We start from the raw sequence: 27,200 nt of genomic DNA, 5'->3' as shown, positions 1-27,200 counted from the left end.
GGCCAGTGTTTCCCAACCTTTTTTGGGCAAAGGCACACTTGTTTCATGAAAAAAATCTCGAGGCACACCACCATTAGAAAATGTTTAAAAAATTAACTCTGTGCCTATATTGACTATATATAAAGTAACTCTCTTTAATAGGCATCAAATAAACACAAAGAAAGTATTTTATAATTACTTTATTATGAAATAGTAAGTACCGTATTTTTCGTCCCATAGGACGCTCCGTCCCATAGGACGCACCTACTTTTTTGGGGGGGGAAATAAAGGAAAATTTTTTTTCCTTTATTTCCCCCCCCCCCAAAACCAGGTCGGGGAACAGTGGGATGGCGGTGCTGCGCCTCCCCGCTGTCCCCCGAGCTTGTGGGGCTGGCCCATGTCTGCCTGGCGCGAGAGGCGCTCTGCTTCAGGGCGCCCCGCGCATCGGGCGGCAGGCTACAGTCCGCAGCATGGGGAACCCTCTGTTTCAGGGCGCCCCACGCGCCCCCCGGGTGCGCAAGGCTTGCCAACACAAGCGCGGAGCACGGGGCGTCCTCCGAAGGGCGCCCCGTGCTCCGCGCTGCCAGCTGCCGCCCGCAAGCCTTGCGCTCCCAGGGGGAGATCCCCCGGGTGCGCAAGGCTGGCCAACACCAGCGCGGAGCACAGGCCGGCCTCCAAAGGGCGCCCCGTACTCCGTGCTGCCGGCTTCCGCCCGCAAGCCTTGCGCTCTCGGGGGGAGATCCCCCGGGTGCGCAAGGCTGGCCAACACCAGCGCGGAGCACGGGGCGGCCGACCGAAGCGAGCGGCGATGGGATGTGGGAGGGAGCTCGCTCGCCGCCCCGCGTGTGCTCGCCGCCGCCGCCCCACCTCTCGCCGCCCGACTCGCCCACCTCCCTCCCACGGCACACCAGGCAACGTCTCGCGGCACACTAGTGTGCCGCGGAACACCGGTTGGGAAACACTGCTCTAGGCTAAACACACCCAGCTCCCTCAACTGTTCCTTATAAGGCTTGGTTTCTAGACCCTTCATCTTGGTTGCCTTCCTCTGCACACGTTCCAATGTGTAAATTTCCTTTTTAAACTGGGGTGCCCAGAATTGGACACAGGACTCCAAGTGTGGTCTGATCTAGGCAGAAGAGAGTAGGACTATGACTTCCCTATACTTCTTATTCCGTGAACTACCCTGAGACACCCAGGTATAGGGCGGTATATAAATTCAATTAACAACAACAACAACAACAACACTTCTGCTGATGCAGCCTAGAATAACATTGGCCTTTTTTGCTGTTGCATCATACTGTTGACTCATGTTGAACTTGTCATCAGCTTACGTCCATCAGCGGCTGAAGAAACCAGTCTTTCAAAGTCTTATAATACTTTGCTGACAAACCATTTGGGCCTGGGGCTTTGCCAAGCTGCATCTGATTTATTGCCTTCTCAACCTCTTGTCTTGTAATTTTTTTTGCAGTCCATTTACTTTTATAAATTGCTCATTTTTTTCTTTATCTTCTTTTCCATTTTTGCACAGCTGTTTATAATATTTCTGAAAATATCTTCTTATCTCTGCAGGGTTCTCCACAGACTTTCCCTCTGATACAATATTAGTGATGGTACTTTGTTTCTGTCTCTTTTTTAGCTGCCTAGCAAGCAATTTTCCACATTTATTTGCAGATTCAAAATTCCTTTGTCTCATCATCCTTATTTTCCATTCTATTTCCTGGTTTATAATCTGAGAGTATTGAATCTGTAAAGCTTAAATTTCCTTTTGGACCTGCTGATTCTTGAGGTTGTATCTCAAATTCTTCTCTTTATCTTTTAATTGAGACAGGATATTATCTTTTTTCTCCTTCTGTATCTTTTTCTTAATCAAATTTTGTTGTATGAGGAATCCTCTCATCAGCACTTTACTTGCATCCCAAACGACTCTTGTTTCCACCTCAGAATTCATATTTGTCTCAAAGTAATCCTTTAGAGTCTTTTGGACCTTCCCAATCGTCTGTTCATTCCTCAACAAATCATCATTCATTCTCCATCTGTAGGATTCCTGCAGAAATATTTTCATTTCCAAAAACACTGCATTATGATCAGAGCAAGTCTTTGGACATATTTCAGTTTTACTTACTCTGGGAACAAAGTCTCTGCATATCCATAAATAATCACTTCGTGAAAATGATTGATTTCCATCTGACTAGAATGTGAAGTCTTTTTCTGTTGTATTTCTCATTCTCCATATGAAAGCCTTTGGTAATCTGACAGCATTCATTACGTTCTGTCTCTGTGTTGTAGCCATAAGTGTTGATGCCACTCCATTCAGTGACGGAAGACCAGCCGTCATTAAATGGTGCTTAGTATAGCATAGAAAAAGGACACCGAGAGACAGCAAGTATTTTCAGGATGGAGAGCAGCTCATTCTGCTTCCCTCTTGTCCGGTAACTTTTTATTATCCTTTGTCTCACAGCCAGCATGGCCCTCTGCTAATGTCTCACGTTACATCATCCGGTCATGGCTTTTACTACACCCATCACCATATAAGGTAATCACTGCCCAAAGGAAACACAACTCCATATAAGGTCAATACATTCTATACACTGCCAGGCACAGAGTGCTGGTCACCGAGGTCAGGAGGCACCCTGCAATATTACAAGCCTCTGCCATGGCTTTATGACTCCCACATGCCCTCTTTCTTTATTTTATTAATCAGAGTCATATATTTCATTATCAATACGGTTATACCGAGTGCGATAGGTGACTCTTGTGAGGCTGGAAGCAGGCCGCTGACGGGAGAACCATGCAGTACATACAGAGATTAAAGAAGGAATACATTGAATACAGCAACATAAAATAACGCAAATAACTACTATAATGATCACTAAAATCAATAAATGTCGAAGCCAACTTCCATCCGGAAGCCAAGAATATAACCATGCCCATGGATCAATGGAAGGAGGGGGGCAAACGGATTGTGGGCTACCATGGTTTCCATATGGTCGATCGTCGCAGATATGCTGACATTATTATCAGGAATAAACATACAACAATGAGAATGAACAAGTGCACATACCCCTCCTTTTGAGGCCAAAATGACATCCAAAACATAATGATTTTGTAAGACCACCTCTCTCATTTCAGATACCTCCTGGTTGAGATTCTTCAAAGCTTTTATGGTATCATTGAATAATCCTTCAGTCCAATTTGCTAGCTGATGGAGGTCCCTATAGTTCATTGCTGCACCCACTGAGGGCAGCAAGGCCCGAGAAATCTGGGTACCGGTATATTGATTTATGGGTGAATTAACCTCCCGACGATTTCGTAGTCTAAGAGAAGATGGTAACTTATCAACCTTTTACAACAACGGAACCACGATACCCAAGGTACATGTGCCTGTGAGGTTTCGAGGAATGGCTTTGTATGCTTTTTCGCCACAAAGCAACCATAACTCTCTTTGGAGTAAATAGCTGATATTACTACTCTGTTGGGACCAATTAAAGGCTGCAGTAAATAAAGAACTGATATGAAATTGCTCATCAGTGGCATTTGCTAAGCCAGGGATAGAAGAATTCAGATTCCAAGCCGCATGGTAGGCTTCTTTTCTAGTTTTTAGCCATGCACTGGTGTCACTCCTATAGCACTGAGATTGGTCACTGTATGTTCCTGTAAGAGAACAAGAGCTATTAAAGGTGAAATTCAATGTATATTGACAGTTTGGATATATGCCCCATGATTCTTTCCCCTCTTTAATTTGAAAACAAATGGGGGCAGGCTCATGGAGGGTCAATTGTACTGGAGGCCAAAAAGTTTGGTTAGGGGATATAACACTTGTAAATTGAAAAGATCCATTAACAGGCACACCATGAAGCATTAAGCCTGAATGACGGGCAAAAGGGGGCATGTGCATACACAACCAGCATTTAGAAGCATGTAATAAACTGGCAAACATAATCATATCTTGTACAAAAATATTATCCCTCCATATCTTATGATAATTTTCTCCCCTAAAAGTCTTATTCAACAACGCAGTTCTTCTAGTTCGAGAGTGGCTGAGCCGTGGATACTGCCAGCCAGAGTAGGATTCTGACGGCTGCGGCTTGCCAGCTGATAAGGTGAAATATGGTGGTTTCAACTGGACTGGGTCATCTCCTTCTCTTCCTTGTATAACGGTGCAACAAAGGATGGCAAGGCAGATGGTGAGGAAGGTGCTTCCGCAATTGAAGGGACTCGCCATAGCCATATGCATCGAGCTGGAACCCACAAAATGTTGACAAAGTGTAGGGGAGTTCCGCATGCCCTGAGGCAGAACAACCCACTGATATCGCTGGGTGGGCTACGAATTGTTATATACTGGCAATGTAAAAGCAAACTGTTCCCTGTCTGCTGGGGCCAGTGGGATAGAAAAGAAACAGTCCTTTAAATCAATCACCGCCAACTGATATTCTCGTGGGAGCATATTTGGATTTGGCATGCCAGGTTGTAAAGTTCCCATTGGCTGTATTTGTTCATTGATTTTTCTCATATCCTGCAGGAGGCGCCATTTCCCTGATTTCTTTTTAATGACGAAAATTGGGGTGTTCCAGGGAGATGAGGACGGTTCAATGTGGCCAAGGATCAATTGTTCAGAAATAAGCTGGGCTGCCGCTGCAGATTTTTCTTTTGGTAGGGGCCACTGTTCTACCCATACTGGGGTAGTGGTGATCCATCGTAACGGCAGTGCTGTGCGAGGAAGTGCAGGGGCGGCCCTTAGAATAAATTTGACTCCAATTTGGTATCTGCAATGGCCAAAATATTGCGCCCCCATAAGGAAACTGGAATGTCCATTATCAACGGATAGAGGGTGATCTGAACCCCGCTATCACTTTGGATGAGTATTGGGTGGAGACTGCGCCGTGCCTGTGATTCACCTCCCACACCAATAACTTGTGTGGCTGAACAAGTGGGCCAACTGGATGGCCAAGCAGATTTTGCCACGACTGTTACATCCGCCCCTGTGTCCAGAACTCCCTCAATGCGTTGACCTCCCACTGTCAGAGACACAGAAGGGCGCGAGGCTGTAATGTTCATGGCTGCTGCAATTAGGGGTAGTTGTTCGGATGGGGGGAAAATGATAATCTTTGCCACTGAAGTATTTGACTCTATCCTGCATGGACGATCCGCGTATAGCGTGATCTCAGGGAAATTCACATATGGTCCATGTGTTAGCATCGGTACCGCATGAATTCCTGCTGCTTGTGTGGATAATAAAGGCAATACCAGACAAGTGGCATGATTGTCCAACCCTGCTTCAGTGAGGACATGAGTTTTTAAAGGGCAGAAAGGCAAATGGAATTCCACATCCTGAGTCAGGCGAAGCCGTGGTGCTGTTTCCCTGGACTCCAGGGGGTCCCCTATTGGTTTGTCTGGGCCCGGGGTGGGCCCGGCTGCCGGTTTCCCTGCTGTTGTCCTTGTTGATTTTGGGCAGAGTACTGACCCTGCTGTTGGTTTTGGGGAAGCGATCTGCATTGATTGGCCCAATGAAAGCCTTTTTTGCAGATTGGACATTTGGTAGAAGGACGCCTAGGCTGTTGCATGGATCTACATAGCGCCTTAAAGTGTCCTGGTTTGCCACACTGGAAACATGTTTTATCAGTGGCTACAGGCTGGGTTTTATTTAGCGCTGCCACCAGCAGATGAGCCTTATGGGTGGCTGTACCTACAAATTGACAAATGCGAAGCATAGCTGCTGTGTCTGTGGTAGGATTGTGTATTATTGGTCGTAATGCAACTTTACAATCCTCATTTGCATTTTCAAAGGCCATATGTTTGATAATTATTTGTTTGGCTTCAGGATTATCAATTTGGTGACTCACTGCTGTAAGCAGCCTGTCCATAAAGGAAGAATATGATTCTCTTGGCTCTTGCCTGATTGAACCCCACCTAGACTGAATACTGGAGGGTTCTGGAATTTTTCTCATTGCTGCTTTAGCAGCAAGAGCGGTATCCCTCAATAAGATTTGCAGCAGTGTGGCTTGCACTGAAGCCTGAACAAAGTGACCACGCCCCATCATGGCATCTATGACATCTGCGAGGGTAATGTTAGGATTATTCCCTCTGACTTGTTGTAATAAGGCCGGAGCATATGCACGGCAGGCAGTTTCCCATTCGTGGGCAAACAATACGCCTGCTGATGGAAGTAACACTGTACGGGCCAGAAGCTTTATGTCATCTGGAACCAAAAGCTGGGCTAATGTGGCTTCCAAAAGCGCTTGCGTATATGGGGCTTGGAGTCCATTGGTCTTTACTGAGTGCTGGAGCTCTTTCAAGATCTTAAAGTCAAAAGGTTGATGTTGGGCTTGAGTTCCTGCTGGGGTGCCAGCAGGGGGCACTATAACGGGAAATGCCACAGTATCCTGAATTAAGGAACAGGCAAGGACTGCACGTTGAAAAGGGGTGGCTGGTTCTGTTGGTGAGGGAGTAGGGTCATTGCCAACCAGACCATGGTATTTTTGCAGGATTGGATCCTCTGGCGAGGAACTATAGTCCGGAGGCTTGGGGTCTGGTGGTGCTGGCAAGGCAAGTGCCGGAACTGATGGCAACACGGCAGGCTGGATTAAAGAAGCCGGAGGTGATGTTGGCAATACTGCCATGGAGATATTTTTTGGTGATAAAGAGCCCATGGCGTAACGAACCTTGCACCATGCATTCAGAACTCGAACGCCGATGCTAGGGTGTCCATGAAAATGTGCTCCAATCTTATCCCAGTCTCTTAATTCCCAAGTTCCATCCTGGGGGTACCAGGGGCAATGTTCATCGATGGCCAGAATAAGCTGTATCAAATCACCCTCAGGAACTTCCAATTTGTTGGAGGAGAGGAGAAATTTTAAGTCTTTTAAAAATTTCTGTTGGGAAATAGACAGAGAGCTGCCCATTTTTCTAAAATCAATATAAAAGGGATCGACTCACCGGGATCCTAAGATGATTAGCGCTTTGTAACCCTTGCCGGGCGTGGTGAGTCGATGATACCGTTGCGTGGATCGAAAAGCCTCACACGGTTTTCTTTAAAACAGCCTCACATTGTTTTCTTTTAGTAGCCTCACATGGTTTTCTTTTAGTAGCCTCACACGGGGCACCACTTGATGGAAGACCAGCCGTCATTAAATGGTGCTTAGTATAGCATAGAAAAAGGACACAGAGAGACAGCAAGTATTTTCAGGATGGAGAGCAGCTCATTCTGCTTCCCTCTTGTCCGGTAACTTTTTATTATCCTCTGTCTCACAGCCAGCATGGCCCTCTGCTAATGTCTCACGTTACATCATCCAGTCATGGCTTTTACTACACCCATCACCATATAAGGTAATCACTGCCCAAAGGAAACACAACTCCATATAAGATCAATACATTCTATACACTGCCAGGCACAGAGTGCTGGTCACCGAGGTCAGGAGGCACCCTGCAATATTACAAGCCTCTGCCATGGCTTTATGACTCCCACAATTCAGGTCCCCCATCAGAACCAATTTGTAATCCAGATAATCCAGAAGTCTTGTTTCCAGGTTCTTAAAAAATTCTGCTTTGCCATCATTTGGTGCATAAATTCCCAACAGATATTTTTCACCTTGTGCATTAATTCCTATTGCAATATATCTTCCCTCCTCATCTTTAAACATCATTTTAGGATTCCATTTTTCTTTTACATAGAAAACCACTCCTCTTTTCTTCACTTTGTTAGATGAAATAAATTCCTGACCAAGTCTCTTATTCTGAAGGACTTTTCTATGCAGTCTAGTAACATGAGTTTCTTGCAGACATTTAATGTCCAAATTCTGTTTTGCTAACACATGAAAACTTGGTTTCTTTTTGGATGTGAGTTCAAACCATTAACATTCCAGGAGTAAATTCTCAGTGCCATCTTGTTCTATTAGGGAGCTCCTGCCCCTGCCCCTGGTGCCTGTGAGCTTTCCAATCCGAGATCCTTAATGTTTTCCCCCAGAAACCTTGTTTTTTCTTCGACGGTCCTAATTCTTTGTTTCCTTCTTTGAAATTTGAAGAGGAGGCCCACCAGGACTCCTAGAACCTTTTCACATGTGCTACTGGCTTTAGAATGATTTTTGTGTATCTGGGGGGGCACTGCCCCCCGGCTATGCCCATGCTCAGAGCGATTGACAGGAGCCCTGGACCACCGTCTTCTCTCTCTCTCTCTCAGCAATCTATAATATCACATCAGATCCAATAGGAGCCAAATCCACTGTCCATAAAGTGTTTCTGGAGTCACAGTGAAAAGCTTTCTGAAAAGTGTCCTTCTCATCTGGCAATGGAAAAAAGCACCATTCAGTCTTAGTTTGAACGGCATGCATGAATGAAACAGCAGGAAGCCTAATGTGTGAATGTAGCATGGAAACATGTACAATACTCTTCTTGTCACATGCACACATGCCATCACAGAACTAGAGAATTAAGTCAAAAGGGCAACTCAGTGATGAAGGGAGTGCAGCGTGTTCCAGAAGACAAGTGGTTGGTGCTTAAAAAAAGAAGCAGAAGAATACACAGGAGAGGATGAGTCTAGAGACACAATAGAAACAGCTAAAACTGCATTGTGGGGGAATATGTATTTTCTGTTAGATAAAATGGCGTCTGGCACGTTTCCTTGCTGCGCCACTGGCTGTCCGTGCCGGTCAAAACAAATTCAGCTTTCTTAGCTTAGTCCTAGCAGAGTTCACGCAGCGGGGAAAACTGTTGCTGTGTGTGGAAAATAAATCACACTGGAAGCAGGCTTTCCTCTTATCTCCAATAGTCTTTAATGAGTAGAATAACATCATAAATCAGCCCGGCGAATTGGCTGCCATCCCTCCGCTTCTCCGTCAAAAGCGAAAGAAGAACGACACACAGAGAAACACTCCCCTATGTGAACATAGCCACGCCTCAGAATGTGAGACGTCACTCAGAACTGTTTAACCCTGTAAGTTCTGATTCTCCTCACACCCCCTCTCGTCTCGCATCCTGAGGGAAACTGTGAGTATAACTCTCCCCAAACACAGCCCTTCACAGAGTTGGACCTCATTGAGTTCAACTCCTTACCCATTGCCTCTTGCCCTTTCCTGGCTTTTGTCTCAGGCAACTGTTGAACCTTCTCAAAACTCTCAGGTTCGCACTGTGCGAAACCAACCCACGCGCTGGTGACCTGAAACCTCTCAGGTGGTACCCCCTTCGTGGAGTGTGCGGAACGTCTGAGCACTGTCTCAGGTGCTCCCTCTGACCCACTGGGGCCAGCAAGTGTGTCACTGGTATCAGAAGGCTCCCCCTCTGACTTACTGCGTCTTCGGGCCTTCTGAACTTTGCTAATGGGAGACGAAGGCTCACTCTTGGGCTCTCTTTTAACAACCTGCGGAGATGCCCAATCCTGTTCTTGACCCTGGTCAGCAACTTGGTCCTCATCAACAGGTTCAGCTTCTGCCTCTCCCTCCTCCTCAGAATCAAGCAGACATTCTGAGAGAACGTCAGGATTCGCATGGATCCTTGACCAACCATTCTGCTCACAGAACTCAGCATTTCTGCTAACTAGAATCCTGGACTGATCACCATCTGGATATGCAAACCTCCACCCCTTTGTCCCAGGCTCGTACCCACAAAAGATCATTTTCCGGGACCTTGGGTCACCTTTCTTTCATTGAACCTTTGGCACAAGCACCCAGGCTTCACAACCAAACACATGGAAGAAATGCACCTTCGGCTTCTTCTGGTGCAGCAAGAAATACGGGGTGTCACCTATCACTTAATTGTAGGACCTGTTCATCGTGAAATTGGCCATCTTCACCGCCTCCCCCCAAAAACTCTGAGGCAAACCAGAGTCAAACCGTAGAGCGTCAGCTGCTTCGGCCAGTGCCCTGCTCCTGCGCTCTGCCACGCCACTCTCCTGAGGAGAAGTAGCAACCATCAACCTATGACGTATTCCCTTCTGGCAGAAGAAACTCTGCAGAGCAGACCCAGTGAACTGCTCGCCTCGGTCACTCTGAAAACCCTGCACCTTGGTGGAAAACTGTGGTTCCACTGCTGCAACCCAATCTTTGATCAGTTGCGCTGCCTCGCTTTTGCGTTTCAGCGAGAAGACCCACCCATTCTGGGTAAAATCATCTGTCAGCGTCAGCGCAAATCTGACCCCGCCCAGACTCTCTGGCATGGGACCACAAAGGTCTGTGTGCACAAGCTCAAAAGGCTTTGTGGTTACCCTCTCCAATCTGGGATAACTGCACCCTTTCACCTTTGCCCTTCTGCATGCCCTACAATTTAGGGATTTTCCACATGCTTTCATCTTGCAACCTACAGTGCACTCGGGCAACTTCTGGATACCTTCCCAACAGCCATGTGACATTCTCCTGTGCCACAAATGAGCACATGAATCATGAGTGGGAACGTTTGCACACTTCGCCTGTGCTTCTTTGGCATCCCCCCTTTCCCTCCAGAGGTGTCTCCAGAACAAAGAGGTTGTTCTGACATGCAACACTGACCAGTTGTCTCCCACCCCTGGAAATAGAACAGACATTATTTTCAAAGCAAATCTTATACCCTTCCTGTAAAAGACAAGATACAGATAAAAGACAATGTTTCATTTCAGGCACAACGTAGACCTCCAGCTCTGCCTGTAAAAAAGAAACAAACACATTTCCAACAGTGGTTAAATGTCTCTGTGACCCATCAGCAAAGATGACTGTTTTCCCAGTTGAAACAGCCCTGCAGTTCCACATTTCACCACTAGGTGGCGCTGGCATCAGATAGTGACTCGCTCCTGAGTCTATGACCCAACGCAGCACTCTACCCTCACTGGAGTTGTCCCTTAGCGTTGTCATGGAGGCAGCTAGGTGATAAGAACCGTCTTGACTTCCTGTGTCACGTCCTCCCTGCGCATTCCCACGCTGGCCCCCTCTCCTGGACTGGCTGCCATGGAAACCTGGCTGACTGCCATGGGAAGCGACCTTGGAGACATCCTGCCCGGCATCTCTAGCTCTCCGGGGGCAGGATCGACGCAGATGTTCAACCGACCCACAGATAAAGCAGCGACGAGTGGAAAAAGCCTGAACTGTGCCTTCCACTGGCCTGGCCCCCCCCTCTGCAACCGGATGGGCTCTCTGTGCCAGCTCGGCCCTCTCCTGTTCGTCACACAAGCGACCAGTCACATACTGCAGCGTAAGATCGGCTGGATTCATCGATTCCAAAGTTAGACACAAATTGTCATAACTTTTGTCCAAAGAGCTGAGCAAAATATAAACTTTCAGTTCCTCAGAAAAGTTGACTTGCAACAGTCTCAGCTGGTTGAAAACAGAAAGCATCACATGCTGTCTGATGCTATCACCAGGACGCAGCTTCATCTCAAACAAGCGTCTGGTAGTGTGGATTTTTGCCCCAGCTGTGGTCCTGTGGTGCACTCTCTCTAGTGCCTGGTAGGCCTCATGAGCAGTCTCCAGCCCCTCTACCAAAGGCAGCTGTGAGCCTTCCAAACTGAGCACAATAGCTCCCAGGGCTTTCTGATTTTTTCTCTGCGAAGCATGGGCAGCTGCGATATCTGCTGCCGAAGCACCGGCTGCGGCTTGCTGTGGAGGCCCTCGCACTGCCTCCCACAGACCCTTGGCTACCAGCCAGGCCTTCAGCTTCCTGCTCCATTCCTCCCATTTTTTTCCATTTAATTTTTCAAAAGGGACGGAGTATGACTCCTGGCCGTCTGCCATCTTCTCCCCCGGGGCTCAGCGTACTCATGTAACAGCAGCGGCACCCGGTTCTGCAGATCAGATCCTCCCCAGCGAGCTTCTCTCTGCCTCAAAACGTTAGGCAAAACTCCAACTGGCTCCAGCTCAGCTCAGCTGGCTTCCCCCACACACAGGCACAACGCTGCAACAGCTTCAAAAGCTTGGCTGACCCCCCATAACCTGTTAGATAAAATGGCGTCCGGCACGTTTCCTTGCTGCGCCACTGGCTGTCCGTGCCGGTCAAAACAACTTCCGCTTTCTTAGCTTAGTCCTAGCAGAGTTCACGCAGCGGGGAAAACTGTTGCTGTGTGTGGAAAAATAAATCACACTGGAAGCAGGCTTTCCTCTTATCTCCAATAGTCTTTAATGAGTAGAATAACATCATAAATCAGCCCGGCGAATTGGCTGCCATCCCTCCGCTTCTCCGTCAAAAGCGAAAGAAGAACGACACACAGAGAAACACTCCCCTATGTGAATATAGCCACGCCTCAGAATGTGAGACGTCACTCAGAACTGTTTAACCCTGTAAGTTCTGATTCTCCTCACATTTTCCTCTCCTATTAGCAAAACTTACTGGGTTGTATCTAAAGTTTGCTTACTCGGGAGTAAACGCAGGAAATAACTGGGACACACTTCCAGAGGGAAAAAAGCAAAACAAAATTGGGTGGCAAACCGCACTCCTCCCAGAGTTAAAAAAAACCAAAGAACAGAACAATGTGATTCTCCTCTCAGCAATTCATTTCCACCACCACCCCTTGAGTACTGGAGCGCAAAGATTAAAGAAGAAGTAACTCCCGGGGTCCCCCCCCCCAGTTTGCCAAGTAAAACTCACATGGATAATTTACAGCTCATTGAACCCCCCAACAAAAGCAAAGACTTTGGACTGCGCGTGGCAGGCTTTTAAATGAGGGCTGTGGGGAAACCAAAAGCAACATGCTCAGGCAAGCCCTGCAAAGACGCTCTGGACGTGATGGTGGTGGTGGGGAGCTGCAGCTACACCCCCGCAGGAGCCTTTAAGGACGGGACATAGACGGGCAGGGAGAGCAGGACCTGACCCGCCTTGCAGTGAGCTGGGGAGGCAGGCAGGGGGACGGTGCTTGCCGATACTGTACCGCTTGTGTCAGCGTTGGCTTGGGAGTCACAGGGGTGAGGGGCCCCGTGCCAAATATTGCCCCCTTCAGGATGGTACCCGGAGTGGTGCGCCCCCTCTCCCTTCCTATGCCACTTCCAAGAACTCAGCTACATTAGACAGAAAAGTTTTGAATGCGTTATAAATATGCAACACCAGATGGCGCCAGAGACTAAAAGAAATTTCTATGCAATTTTTACATTGTTATAACGATTACAGTACTGACTTATTTATAGTGGTCCCAGTCCCCCCCCCCCCGTGTGTAGATCCACCCCAACAATTGGTGAGGCTCCTAATCTTCCTTGTTATGCATTTCCCTTTAAACAAAACAAACTTTGGATTATCTTTTTTTCCATTTGATCTTCTGGCTACCGCTCTAGCCCTTTAACACTGTCCATGCCAAGAACTGGGGGGAGAATGAAGTTTATATATTCAAAATAAAACTTTTGTTTTCATAATTTTCTTCAGATAAAGTCCACAAGGAAATAGAAGATGCTTTAGGTTCTTCTCACACAATCTGCTATCAAGATAAGAAGAAACTGCCCTACACCAATGCTGTGATTCATGAAATGCAGCGCTTTAAATATGCCTTATTTATGGGGGTTCCTAGGCAATGTACAAAGGATGTGAAGATGCGTGGTTTTCTCTTTCCCAAGGTAAAGAAGAGTGATACAACTGCACGCCTGTATCCCAAGAGTCTATGAGTAGGTTGCATATTCAGAGATGCCCCCAGCCATGCAGGAACTTCCTGTGTAGTCTAAAACAGGAGTTCCACCTGCAGACATGTTTCACTAGTGCTATTCCTGGGGCCATGTGGCACCTCAGAGGAGCATGCAGTGGCCAAAGGTCTCAGCGAGGCCTTTCTGAAACAGGTGTTTGGGGGAGGCCCTGCTGTGTTTCTGCTTGTATAGAAATATTTTTTTAAATAGAAAAAAGTTGAGGATGAATATGGCCACTGTTAAATACCCACCTGTCCCCCCAAAACCCTGAGTTTCAATTCAGTTTGAACTCTGCAAAGATTTGTCCTGGGAGAGTGAGGGAGAATCCTCTGTTGGTCTGAATGCTGATCTGAATGCATTCCAAGTTAATTCTTTCTTCTTTGCAGGGGACTGCCATTCTTCTTGATCTGCGCTCTGTTCTTCTTGATCCAACACGATGGGAGACTCCTGCAGAGTTCAACCCGAATCATTTCTTGGACAAGAATGGACAATTTGTGGACAGAGAAGAATATCTGCCATTTGGTGCAGGTGAATGCAAAAGTCCAAGCTGAGTTGTGGTCTATAGACATGCTTATTAGTTGGCTTCCAGGAAATGACATCATCAGCAGCAAGAGAGTAGGGCAGAATGAATGCAATATCCCCTTGGCAGAAGTGGCACTGCTGGTCAGCAGGATGGGGCAAGGCTGTTGATAATTTAGGGGATTTCTGGGTGGCTGATTTGGACTCACAGGTACCCAAACCCTTATGGGGTTCACACTTCACACTTGCCACCCCATTGCCCTGTCCCTGAGAGAGGTAACACTGCCAGCATCAGGGTTGCTCCCTGTCACACGTCACTGCTTGATGCATCCAACTTCTTTTCAGGTAACAAGGCTAAAGCTCTCCCACCTCTTTTCATGGAATATAATTTAGCCTGCTATGAAACTATACTCAGAATTGAGTCTGCAGTTAAACTATCCCACTTCCGATTGAGGTTGAACCGTGACAAGACAGAAGTACTGTTCTTGGGGGACAGGGGGCGGGTGGGTGTGGAGGACTCCCTGGACCCTACCAGCCCACAGACTGTCTCACCAGAGTGCTGCATGCTCTAGTTATCTCCCCCTTGGACTACTGCAATGCACTCTACGTGGGGCTACATTTGAAGGTGACTCGGAAACTGCAATTAATCCAGAATGCGGCAGCCAGACTGGTGACTGGGAGTGGCCGCCGAGACCATATAACACTGGTCCTGAAAGACCTACATTGGCTCCCACTCTGTTTCTGAGTGTTAGTGCTGACCTTTAAAGCCCTAAAGGGTCTTGGCCCAGTATACCTGAAGGAGCGTCCTCACCCCCATCCTTCAATCCGGGGACACTGAGGTCCAGCTCCAAGGGCCTTCTTGCAGTTCCCACACTGCAAGATGTGAGGTTACAGGGAACCAGGCAGAGGGCCTTCTCGGCAGTGATGCCTGCCCTGTGGAACGCCCTCCCAGCAGATGTCAAGGAAATAAGCAACTATAATACTTTTAGGAGACAAATGAAGGAAGCTGTTTTTGGGGAAGTTTTTAATGTTTAATGCTATATCATGTTTTTAATATGCGTTTGGATGCTGCCCAGAGTGGCTGGGGAAACCCAGACAGATGGGCGGGGTATAAATAACAAATTCTTCTTCGTCTTCTTCTTTGTCTTCTTCGTCTTCGTCTTCTTGATTATTTCACTTTCCTTACTATGTCTAGTTCTCCAAAGTTTTATACAGTACAGCATGTTTTATAGCTGCGAAGCAATTGACACTGAAATGTAAATTATTACTCAGTTGCTGACTTTCCCATGTCTCCTCTTCAGGGGCTCGCATTTGTTTGGGAATGCAGCTGGCAAAGATCGAAATCTTCATCTTCCTGACCAGCCTGCTGAGAACATTCAGCTTCCAGCTGCCAGAAGAAGTGAAAGAACTCAATCAAGAGCCTTTACTAGGGGCTACAACACATCCCCATCCTTATAAACTCTGTGCTATTCCCCGTTGCAATGCAAACCTCTGATTTTGTTTAAAAGCACCATTTTCCTCTCAGTGTCCCTCTAGTCCTACTTTACTCAAACTTCTGTCACTGCTTAAAGCAGACACTTTTCACCTTTTAGTGTAAAACCCATCTCACAATATTCAAGCCGGATGGCAGCATGCTGTTGGCCATGTGAAGGTGTCAGTTGCTTGCACATTTATTTTTGCCGTTGCTTAATAAGAGTAGAAAAGCATAAGAGGAACTCTGCTGGACCAGGCAAGAAAGGCCCTGTCTAGTCCTCTAGATGTCTGTGGGAAGCCTCCAAACAGGAAACTGAACGCAGCAGCACTCTCCTCACTTACAATTTCCAGAAAGTAATATCCATAGCCACAGTGTAGGCAGAACACAGCCCTTGTGGTTTGTACCCATGGATAGCTTTACCCTCCATGAACCTATCTGATTCTTTTTCTGAGCCATCCAAGTTGATTAGAATCACTACATCTTCTGGGAGCAAATTCCATAGTTTAATGCTGCAGAAATGTTGTATTGGTCCTCACTTCAACTTAATGAACCAGAAAGGGCGTGAGTCAAGCATATGTGTTATGGTCAGAAGTCCCTTTGCCAGGGATCAATGAAGGTTTAGATAGCATAGCTAGATATATCAGCCAGACACTCACAAGTACAGGCTTTGGAAAAGCTACCTCCATCTATGTGAAGTGCTGCTAGTAAGCTTTTCTCATTTGTACTACTAACTTAATAACAGTAATAGCAATAATAATAATAATAATAATAATAATTTATTTTGACAAAGTGATAATAAATAAGTAAGAATAAAAATGTGCACCTTACCCCCAAGACCATTCCATTGTAACTATCCAACCTCCCAAAATTTAAATACCTCTTGCGATAGTTTGACCCCTTTCTGTTTTAGCTGCACAAATTCTACAAACACCTTCCATGTCTCCTGCATATTCCCTGTCTTACCTTAATAGCATGTGTTAATTTATCATTAATAGCTATTTTAAGGGCTATTGCCATGAGGTCCTGGCTGAGGGCTTCCCATGGGCATTTGCACTGGGCCTTTTCCATATGCAATTTTATTTCATGAATGTATGATACATATTTTCCAAATGTTTCTGGCACAAATCAGTCTTACACTAGCCAAAATTCTAATTGCAATTCATATTAATCAGACTTCCTATCATCTGAAAAATCACATGAAAAATGATTATAGTTTTTGACTGTAGCACATGACTTGGGATCACATTCCAAGGCTACTTGGACATGGTGTCAGAACACTTATTCCTTTTTAATAAGAGAGTATATAAAGAGAGAGAAATGTTGATTTCTCTGAGGAAAGCAAAATCTCCTTAGAGAAAGAGTGTTGAACTTAATCAGGCATCCTAAAAAGTATCCAGGAGAAAGAGAAAGCAAGAGAAGGATGGAAATAGGGGCATTTTTTATTGTTCTGCTGGTGGCTCCTCTGATTCTGCACTTCCTGAAACACCTCTGGTCAAATAGGCACTATCCTCCTGGACCTCTCCAGCTTCCTCTCATTGGAGGCGTGTAGTGGATTGGGGTGAAGCTTCGTGATGATACTTTTATTAAGGTACTTATTTCTAGCTCAGTCTAATATGAACAATTGTTTTATCTATTTCCCTTAACAACTATGATATTTCAGCTTAAACAATAGTAAGGGTTAAAACAGTAAATGTCATGGCCATAACCAAGCACAGAATAAAATGTGATGAAACCCCTACATTTACTGAAACTGAATTTAATTAAAGATCCCCCAATGTTCCATTACGAGAGAAGCGTCATTCATATTCAGGTCACACAGAATTTTTATAAACTACTTTCATGTGTAGTAAGGTCAAGAAAAAGTGGCTAAATAAAAATTTAATAAATGAAAAATTATACAAAATAAACATATATTTTTTAATAAATTCAGTGTACTAGGTAATCTGAATTTGTTCATTCCAGGCACTGCTGCTGTGTTACGTACAAGGGCATTAGTATAAAACCACACAAAAGTTGAAAATGTGCATTCAGAAATTACCAATTGTTATAGGAATTCCAAGGTCTAAAAAATAGAATAAATGTTGATAATTGAACAAGGTAAACACACATACGTAAGGATATAAACCACATGTCTAAAATAGTACAGGAGAGCAATCCAAAAGTCATCTTGGCTCTCCTAAAGATTCTCCGTATTTCCTCTACCGCCTTAATTCCCCTTGCCTGAGAACACGTAGGCAGACAGCAGTCAAGGGAAGTTCCTGAAGGGATTCCTCTCCTATAGCAAGGCCTCTCCTCCGTCTGGTGGGCAGTAACCACAGTAACCTCATCTTGTATGTGATGTAATTTCTGACTATTTGTAGAGGGGATGTCCTCCGTCTCCACGCCAAAATGCAAATCCTTAAGAGAGATGTTTCTTTTTGGTTCTGGGTCTCTCTTGTCTCTTTACAAGGAGTGGAGGTAACTCTATTGCAATGGAAAAAATAAAGATCTGCCTTGCTTTCACTGCACCCTCCCTCCATCCATTCATCTCTTACCCATCATGGACTTAGGGGACTCAGTCCCTTGGGGAGTTGGGCAGCAAAAACCAGCCACCCCTATTTTTTCTATATCACAATTGAATAGGTAAGTTGTTGCATAGTCAGTGGTGGAGGAACCCTCTTCGTCACCCTGGGCGGTATGCCGAGGGGCAGGGGGAGGCGAACCGCCCGGCAGCTCGATTAGACAGCCCGATTTGGAGGGAGTGGCCCATCTTGGCCCAAGGTGGCGCACGGGGTGACCCACCCCCTCTATCCCTTTCTTCATACACCACTGTGTATACTGTTACATGTTATGTGCTTCCTTGGCGTATGTTTATAACCAACCAGAGAATAAACACGAAAAATCTTTACCTCCATTCCTTCAAATCTTCTAGAGCCATCACTTCTGGTGTATATGAACATTATATATAAAAAGAAACCCCACAGCACTGACCACAAACACATAAGAAAATGCATTTTAAAAATAGTGAGCACAAAGATCACTCTGCATTCATTCATGGCAGCACTTATTTGTATCTGTTGCAGACCTGCGTATGCTATTCAAGATGTTAAGCCTGGAAAAGTCTTCATCTTCTTCATTGGAAATACAAACACTTTTTTTAAAAAGGCAATTCAAAGACTAATATAGCAAACTGCATCTCTGCAGTAAATGCTAATTTCCAGGTAATACTCCCAGCAAGAGCAAAAGGCCAGGTCTGTGAAATCAGCATCAGAGAGTCATTTGAAAGCACCAGCTGCAGCTGTGAGACTAATGGCACTGAGACAGGAAGGGTGCACAGGCTGATCCTGCTACCACTTACTAGTCAACAATTCTCATAGAGAAAATGCAAAAAATTGTTTGTATCTGCAGGATGAAGGACGCTTAAATCTGAAAGACACCACACAAAACAAACAGCTGAGCTGATGAAATAGTTTATTGCAATATACTCTGGAGCTTGTCCTCCCACTCTTCCCATGTGTGATGCAACATGGCCCAGAATGCTATGCACTTCTCCTCTTCCAACAGATGAATGGACACCAAGTTCACTTGGCAGTGTAGCAGGAGATCATTATCTATTCCCAGGAAAGCCATGGGACTTTTGTAGCTCGTATGTAGCCAGGGAAGACACGAGACAATATTTAATTTGTTTGTTCGTTTAATACATTTGTAAGCCAAATTATTCAGACAGGTATTGCTTAATTCCTTACCACTTAATTCCATCCCCTTCTTAATTCCTTACCACATATTTGTATGGTGGTTCAACAACTTTGGACTACCTTTGGAGTACCTGGCCTAAAAAAAGGTCAACAACTTTGGGTAACCTTCCCCAAAAATTTCAATGCCCCAACCAGCATGGCCAATGGTCAGGGATGATGGGAGTTGCAGTCCAACAGTATCTGGTGGGCTCCAGTTTCCACATCCCTGCACAACATGTTTTTATGGTGATGATGAAGAAACCTCTGGCAATGGCTGTCTCATCTACTTGCCTGTCACCAGATGGCTGGAGAATATGAAGTGCCTCTCTGCTGCTCTGATCCCACGCAGGGGAAAAACAAGCAGGAGGGAGTAAAACAAATGGGTTGGAATGAAGGAAGGAACTAACGAAAGAAAAGGAGATGCTGGCAAGAGAGGAAAATATAGTGAGATGCTTAAGAGGTGAGGAAGGCTGAAGTTCACATATTAGGTTGAAATAACTATCTGAACATAGCATTCCTCTTCTCTCTTTTGACCCAAATGGTAGATGGCAAAGCAATATGGAAATATTGGGCAGGATATCAACCCTTCATAATACTGTCTGGATTCCAAGCAGTGAAAGAAGCACTCATTGACCACTCTGAAGAATTTGAAGACCGACTACAGACTCCTTTCCTTATGACTATAGCAAAAGGAAAAGGTAAGTAGCGAAGAATGAGAATTTCTGCTGGTACTTTCCCCGAAGAAAACATGTAAGTGGCTGTCTGGAAATAGAGAACAAAGGTTTTCTATTATTGTTGTACTGAACAGGAAATAGGGGTTCTATGCAGTGCCAGTTCTTATCAGAGAAGACCCACTGAAATTAATGGGCATGTCTGGAAAAAGAGAACAAAGGTTTTCTATTAATGTTTTAAAAAGGTAAAGGTAAAGGGGCCCCTGACCATTAGGTCCAGACATGACCGACTCTGGGGTTGTGGCTCTCATCTCGCTTTATTGGCCGAGGGAGCCGGCGTACAGCTTCCGGGACATGTGGCCAGCATGACTAAGCTGCTTCTGGCGAACGAGAGCAGCGCATGGAAACACTGTTTACCTTCCTGCCCGAACAGTACCTATTTATTTACGTACACTTTGACGTGCTTTCGAACTGCTAGGTTGGCAGGAGCTGGGACCGAGCAACGGGAGCTCACCACATCACGGGGATTCGAACCGACCTTCTGATTGGCAAGTCCTAGGGTCTGTGGTTTAACCCACAGGGCCATCCGCATCCCTTATTAATGTTGTACTTAACAGGAAAAGGGGGTTCTATGCAGTGCCAGTTCTTATCAGAGAAGACCCACTGAAATTAATGGGCATGCCTAATGTGGGTCTATTAATTTCCAGTAGTCTACTCTAACAAGTGCTTTATGGAAGTCAGAATTGTACTACACTGTGGTTAGATTGAACTGCAGGTAGAAGCTTGTTTCCTGTTGCAGTTGCAATGCATTGACTGCCCTGGCCCTCAGCGCTGGATGAGGCTTGAACTCTCCGCTCTTTCTGCTGAGATACCCGCAAAATACACTGAGGCAGACTTTGCATCGTCTTGTAATTGTTTGCCTGAGAGATACTGAATAGCTTCCACATTCAAGAGCATGAACCTCAGTAAACAAAGTTTCTTCTTGGCTGGTAACTTAATTGTAACATTAATTTCTGTAAGGAAGAATTTCTCACTGATTTTCCATAGGTATTCTATTTTCAAATGGTCACACCTGGAGGCAACAGAGACGGTTTAGTATTGTTACTATGCAGAAGCTAGGACTGGGGAAGAAAGGCATGGAGCACCAAATAACAGAGGAGGCCCATCAGCTTGTGGAGGTTTTTGCACGTTCAAATGGTATGTGATGATGGGTGATGGTGCTGAGCTGGCATATGAAGATATATTTGTGTACTACCTCTGTCCATTTTAGAAAGGAATGTGATATGTTTTCTTGGTTCCTAATGGAGATCCCAGCAGTTTCTCTTGGCCACCATGAAATCCCACTCTCAGTATGAACAGGAGCAGCTGAACTCACATTAGTATGACTTTATTTTGCAGGACAACCACTTGACCCCTCCTTGCCCATCGCTAATTCAGTCTCCAACGTGATATGTGCTGTGGCTTTTGGGCACCGGTTTGCTCTTGAAGATGAAAGGTTCCAGAAGCTGATAGAAGCCATAGATTTCCCCCTAAAATTTATAGGAACCTTCATTCATGCTGTGAGTAGTCATTTTCATTCCTGCTGATTCAGAGAAGTCTCTCAGGGGCTTTACATTTCCCATTCAGCATTCTGGATTCCATTATGATAGAGCATAGAGTGTTGGAGAAGTGAGATGAGGTTTAAATCTAATCTGAGAAAAGGGCCATTTTATAGCCTAATCAATTTCTTACCATGAATATAAAAGAGAGAGTAATGAAACTAGGCCCACAAGTTGGGACTCTTTGGAGGAAAGACAGGCTAGAAATGGAACAATGGCCTTCAGAACAAGTCATCTATAGCCCACATAAATGAGCAGAGGTGAACAAAATAATTTTCTCAGGAAGGGAATTACACTATGACATAGCGTGGGTGGAGCCAGGCAGCCTGTGGCCCTGGACGTGACCAGATGCTCCTATGACAGGCTCCCTCATGATGTTGGAGCCATGGCGAGGTAAGACATCAGATGATTTCCCCTCTTTCCTTTCTCTTTCTTAACTGTAATGTGTTTCTCTGTCCCCTTTTCTTCTGCTGGCTGCAACGAGCCACCAAAAGGCAAACTTTAACACTTCTCCTTCCCATCCTGCTGTGCTCCACATCCCTCTCTCACCGGCTTCTGTTAAAATAAGAATTTTTTTTACCTGCCAAAGAAAATCTCAAGCGGAACTGTGTTGAGAGGCGTGCTTTGCCTCCCTCCTCCTGATCAACTTCACCCAGAGCCTTGTCAAATTCACCACATTCTGCTTTAAATGTCCCATTCAAACCTCCGTATGCAGAAATGAATTAGCCAGTGCCTCCCCCTTCTCTCTCTCCTGCCTCTTCCTTGCCTCCTCCTTCTCATTACTCTGAGACCTCTTGGCTAGCATTTATTTATATGGGGATCGGCTCTTTTCTGCACCCTCTCACCTCAGATTGCCATGATGCAAACCCAGGATATGTATTTGTCTTATTTAATATTCTTTGTTATTGGGAACAAAGTTCTTGTAAGGAAAGGCAATGGAAGAGACCCAACCTCCAAAGTGTTTGCTAGAGAGGTGTATTCAGAAAATGTAAGTAATTTATCTTTCATGAGAAAACTAGGAAAGAGAAAAACTCCCTTCTTAAAGGTTTAATAATAATAATAATAATAATTTATTATTTATACCCCGTCCATCTGGCTGAGTTTCCCCATTGGGCGGCTTCCGATCAAGTGTTAAAACAATACAGAATTGAATATTTAAAACTGTGGTCCTGGCAGACACTCCTAGTCACCAGCCTAGCTGCCACATTCTGGATTAATTGCAGTTTCCGGGTCACCTTCAAAGGTAGCCCCATGTAGAGCACATTGCAGTAGTCCAAGCAGGAGATAACTGGAGCATGCACCACCCTGGCAAAACAGTCAGCAGGCAGGTAGGGTCTCAGCCTGCATACCAGGTGGAACTGGTAGACAGCCGCCCTGAACACAGAATTAACGTATGCCTCCATGGACAGCTGTGGGTCCAAAATGACTCCCAGGCTGCGCACCTGGTCCTTCAGGGGCACAGTTTCCCCATTCAGACCCAGGGAGTCCCCCACACCTGCCCATCCCCTGTCCCCTAAAACAGTACTTATGTCTTGTCAGGATTCAACCTCAATCTGTTAGCCGCCATCCATTCTCCAACCACCTCCAGGCACTCACACAGGACCTTCACCGCCTTCACTGGTTCTGATTTAAAAGAGAGGTAGAGCTTGGTGTCATCTGCATATTGATGAACACCCAGCCCAAACCCCCTGATGATCTCTCCCAGCGGCTGCATGTAGATATTAAAAAGCATGGGGGAGAGGATGGAACTCTGAGGCACCCCACACGTGAGAGCCCAGGGGTCTGAACACTCACCCCCCAACACCACTTTCTTGACACAGCCCAGGAGAAGGGAGCGGAACCACTGTATAACACTGCTCCCAGCCCCTCTAGATGGTCCAGAAGGATATTATGGACAATGGTGTCAAAGGTTGCTGAGAGATCCAGCAGAACTAGCAAACAGCCCTCACCTTTGTTTGATTTTTTGAAGGAAGAGATGGGCATTGCTTGACTGCGGAACTGGGGAATTTAATAAATAAATAAAGTAAAAGAAAAGAAAAGAAGAGAAGAGAAGAGAAGAGAAGAGAAGAGAAGAGAAGAGAAAAGAAAAGAAAAGAAAAGAAAAGAAAAGAAAAGAAAAGAAAAGAAAAGAAAAGAAAGAAAAATTTAAAAACTGCATTGCAAGATTTTGGAGGATTGCACATTTCAAAGGCTGGCTGTGTTTCAATTTGAATATTAGGCAAATTCACTCTTAAATGTGAACTGACTTGAATGTCAGCAACCCCCAACTACCCCAAAAAAGGCCTGGGATTCTGCCCAGTTTTGAATGAAGCCTGGGAGCTAGAAGAATACTTTGACCCTAGTTTTCTTTCACATATACGGATAGAGATATTTCCCAGAACCAGTCATTGTGAGATTCAAGAGAAGCTACAGACTCCTACCTTCTTCTCAGGAGGACTCAAACCAATGTGCTAGCTCTGAAGGATAACCTGGGTCATGTTTCAAGAACTAATTCAAATGAATTGACTCATGAACTACATGACCAAGCTTCCTCATGGTAATGACAGCATGTCTGCTATCTTTCCTTTAGCTGTATGAAAAGCTCCCATGGCTCATGAAACATCTCCCAGGGCCTCACAAGAAGGCCGTGTCCTGCACAGAGATGGTGCTTTCATTTGCAAAGGAGGAGATAGAGAAGCATAAGGAGAATCAATCTCTGCATGAGCCACAGGATCTCACTGATTTCTATCTGCTTCAGATGGAGAAAGTAAGTATCTGCTTTGAAACTGAATGCTGCTCATCCAAGGAATCATTATGTTCCCTGTTATAAGTGAATACTAATCTCTTCCAAGGACACCAATTTTTTTTCCTGAATCTCAGTTGGAAACGACATTGAGTTACTTTTCCCCAGATTTATTGGATTATTATTTTTCTTAGTGAGTTGTGCAAACCACTATTCTGAATTATGTTTTTTATTAGGGTAGTGGGCACTGGAGATCAGTTGATGGATCCAACAGGGCAGTGGGCAAAAACATTTGAAAACCCCTGTTATACCTCATGGGAACATACTCACCACTGAAATGTTGCCTGTGGTGCCCAAACAGTAAGAATGCCCAAATAGTATGAACGGCCAACTCACCAAGTGTATTGTGGCAGATGTTTCATTATACATTACAATGCATTGCAAGAGGAAACATCACTCCTCACTTTCATCAGCAGGGGGCAAAAGAAATCCTAAAGAAAATGTTCCTAAACTAAATGTGACTTCAAACTCCTGCCTCATTTATTCCTACACTAGAAAGGTCAAAATATTTTTTCTTCTTGCATTACTGGAACAATCTTTGAACACTCAAATCTGACTAAAGAATGGTTAAATATGTTTAGTGGTAAGTAATGCACATTTTGAATATCTGCTGCCAGAGAGATTCTTTTGGATCCCTCATCCCCTGCCAGTGCTGGATTATTACCCCAACCCACAGATTCTCAAATGCAGCACCAGCAGCTACCGCTGTGTACACAGGAATGTGTGCATGGGTCTCTTGTCACAACCAGCTACGAAGCACAGGGCCGACCCACACATGAGCTTGCAGGGCAGCAGCTGAAGAAGGAGCAAAAAGGGTTTTCTTGTGTGTGTGTGTGTGTGTGTGTGTGTGTGTGTGTGTTTCTTTGTGGCTGATTAGCTGCTCTCCCTGTGCAAAGGTCAGAGGGGGCAGGGTTTCTGTTCAGGCAGGTGATTAGCTGTGGGAGGAGCTTATCAGAGCTTGCAGGCCAGCGGCGTTTGATCCATCTTTTAGATTTAGGGGAGCTAGTCTCAAACGTTTGTTGGGGGAGACCTAGGGGTTTTTTGGGGGGGGAGTTATTTCACCTGTCTGCACGCTTCTTATGATGGAGGACCGCTGTAGCCACCCCCAACGACACATTCTCAAGATGGAGAGTGAGGGAACAGCTGCAGTCGCCTGCGGTTTCTGCGCAATGTTTGCCATCTTGCCAAAGGTTGCAGGCAGCTTTACCTGCAGCAATTGCATGTTGATTGACCTCTTAAAAGACAAAGTCCAGCAACTGGAGGAACGTGTAGCTACGCTCCAAAGAATTAGAGAGCTGGAGCTCTTCTTGGAAGCAACAGAGCACACTGTCTCCACCAAGGAGGAGACAGGGGACTCCCCTGAGAAGGAGGCTAGTTCACCAACACAGGAGCCAGATATATGGAGAAACGTGACTCAAAGAAGTAGGAGGCCCAGGGTTCGCTCTGATTGTTTAGAATTACACAATCGCTTTGAGGTCCTCTCCCCTAGTATGGAAGACGAAGAGCAGACTCCATTTGAGGATCTCTCCCTCATTACAGTCGATCAGGTATACGAAGACGAGCAGCAAAGTCAGTCCTCAGGGAATGTGCAGGAGACCTTGGAACAGACAGCTCACGGAAGAACCCCGACCAAACCTAAGAGGAGATGTGTAGTGGTGATAGGGGATTCCCTACTGAGGGGAACAGAAGCAGTGATCTGTGGGCCTGACAAGATGTCTCGGGAAGTATGCTGTCTCCCCAGGGCTAAGATCCAAGATGTAACTGAACAACTGCAAGGAATCACAAAACCCACTGACAAATACCCCTTCCTCTTGGTTCATGTGGGAACCAATGACACTGCAAGCAATAGCCTCCAGAAGATCAAAAGAGACTATGAGGCTCTGGGCAGGAAATTGAAGCAATTAAATGCACAAATTGTCATCTCATCTGTCCTCCCAGTTGAACGACGTGGCCCAGGGAGAGAGGGAAAAATAGTGGAAGTGAACAGCTGGCTTAACAAATGGTGTAAACAGGAACGGTTTGGATTCTTAGATCACGGACTGCAGTTTCTTGAAGATGGACTTCTGGCAAGCAATGGGCTGCACCTCACAACGGTTGGGAGGAATATTTTTGCCAAAAATCTCAGAAACCTCATCAGGAGGGCTTTAAACTGACTAATGTGAGGGAGGGAGACAGTGCTCCTGAAGGTAGGAGTCTATCAATTGATGAAGATGATCATCCAAATGTCATAGACCAAATGGAGCAAACAGCACGCAGACCTAGTGGTGGGAGGGAAAAATCCTTAAATAAGAGACACGGGGGAATGATTAATGGACTTCAATGTCTGTACACTAATGCGCAAAGCATGGGAAATAAGATGAGCTTGAGCTCTTGGTACAGCAAACTAAATATGACATAATAGGCATCACTGAAACCTGGTGGGATAAGTCCCATGATTGGAATGTAATAATGGAGAGATACAATCTATTTCAGAGAAACAGACCAGACAAGAAAGGAGGAGGAGTGGCGTTATATATCAGGGATGTGTATGCCTGTGAAGAGATCCAAGATTTAGAACCTCAAAGCCAAAGTGAGAGCATTTGGGTCAAAATTAAGGGAGAGAAGAATAACAGTGACCTCATTGTGGGAGTTTACTATAGATCCCCAAGCCAAACGGAGGACATAGATGATGCCTTCCTGGAACAGATGGCCAAGCATGCAAAAGGAAGGGAGATAGTAGTAATGGGGGACTTCAGTTACCCGGATATTTGTTGGATGTGAAACTCAGCCAAGAGCATAAGGTCAAACAGATTCCTCACTGGCCTTGCAGACAACTTCGTTGTCCAGAAAGTGGGAGAAGCAACAAGAGGAACAGCCATTTTAGATCTGGTCCTAACCAATGTTGATGACCTGGTTAGTGGGGTAGAAGTGG

General features: G+C 45.5%; 2 protein-coding genes across 3 annotated transcripts in view; both read left to right on the top strand.

Moving 5' to 3' along the window:
* LOC309342207 (cytochrome P450 2J5-like) overlaps window positions 1-15,575 on the top strand; it is a 64,157-nt gene extending 48,582 nt beyond the window's left edge. For both annotated transcript variants that reach the window (XM_081862598.1, XM_081862597.1), the window contains exons 7-9: window positions 13,282-13,469; window positions 13,919-14,060; window positions 15,353-15,575. In XM_081862598.1, coding sequence (XP_081718724.1) covers window positions 13,282-13,469; window positions 13,919-14,060; window positions 15,353-15,546 — 524 coding nt within the window. In that variant the 3' untranslated portion in view covers window positions 15,547-15,575. The remainder of the gene's footprint in view (window positions 1-13,281; window positions 13,470-13,918; window positions 14,061-15,352) is intronic.
* An 8,364-nt stretch (window positions 15,576-23,939) lies between these two features.
* Window positions 23,940-27,200, top strand: part of LOC309342310 (cytochrome P450 2D4-like) — a 187,347-nt gene continuing 184,086 nt past the window's right edge. The window contains exon 1 of the mRNA XM_081862839.1: window positions 23,940-24,253. Coding sequence (XP_081718965.1) covers window positions 24,101-24,253 — 153 coding nt within the window. The 5' untranslated portion in view covers window positions 23,940-24,100. The remainder of the gene's footprint in view (window positions 24,254-27,200) is intronic.

Source organism: Podarcis erhardii (assembly GCF_964252035.2).
Source record: "Podarcis erhardii genome assembly, chromosome: 5".
NCBI classification, from domain to species: Eukaryota; Metazoa; Chordata; class Lepidosauria; order Squamata; family Lacertidae; genus Podarcis; species Podarcis erhardii.
This window is presented reverse-complemented; position numbering and strand designations above follow the sequence as displayed.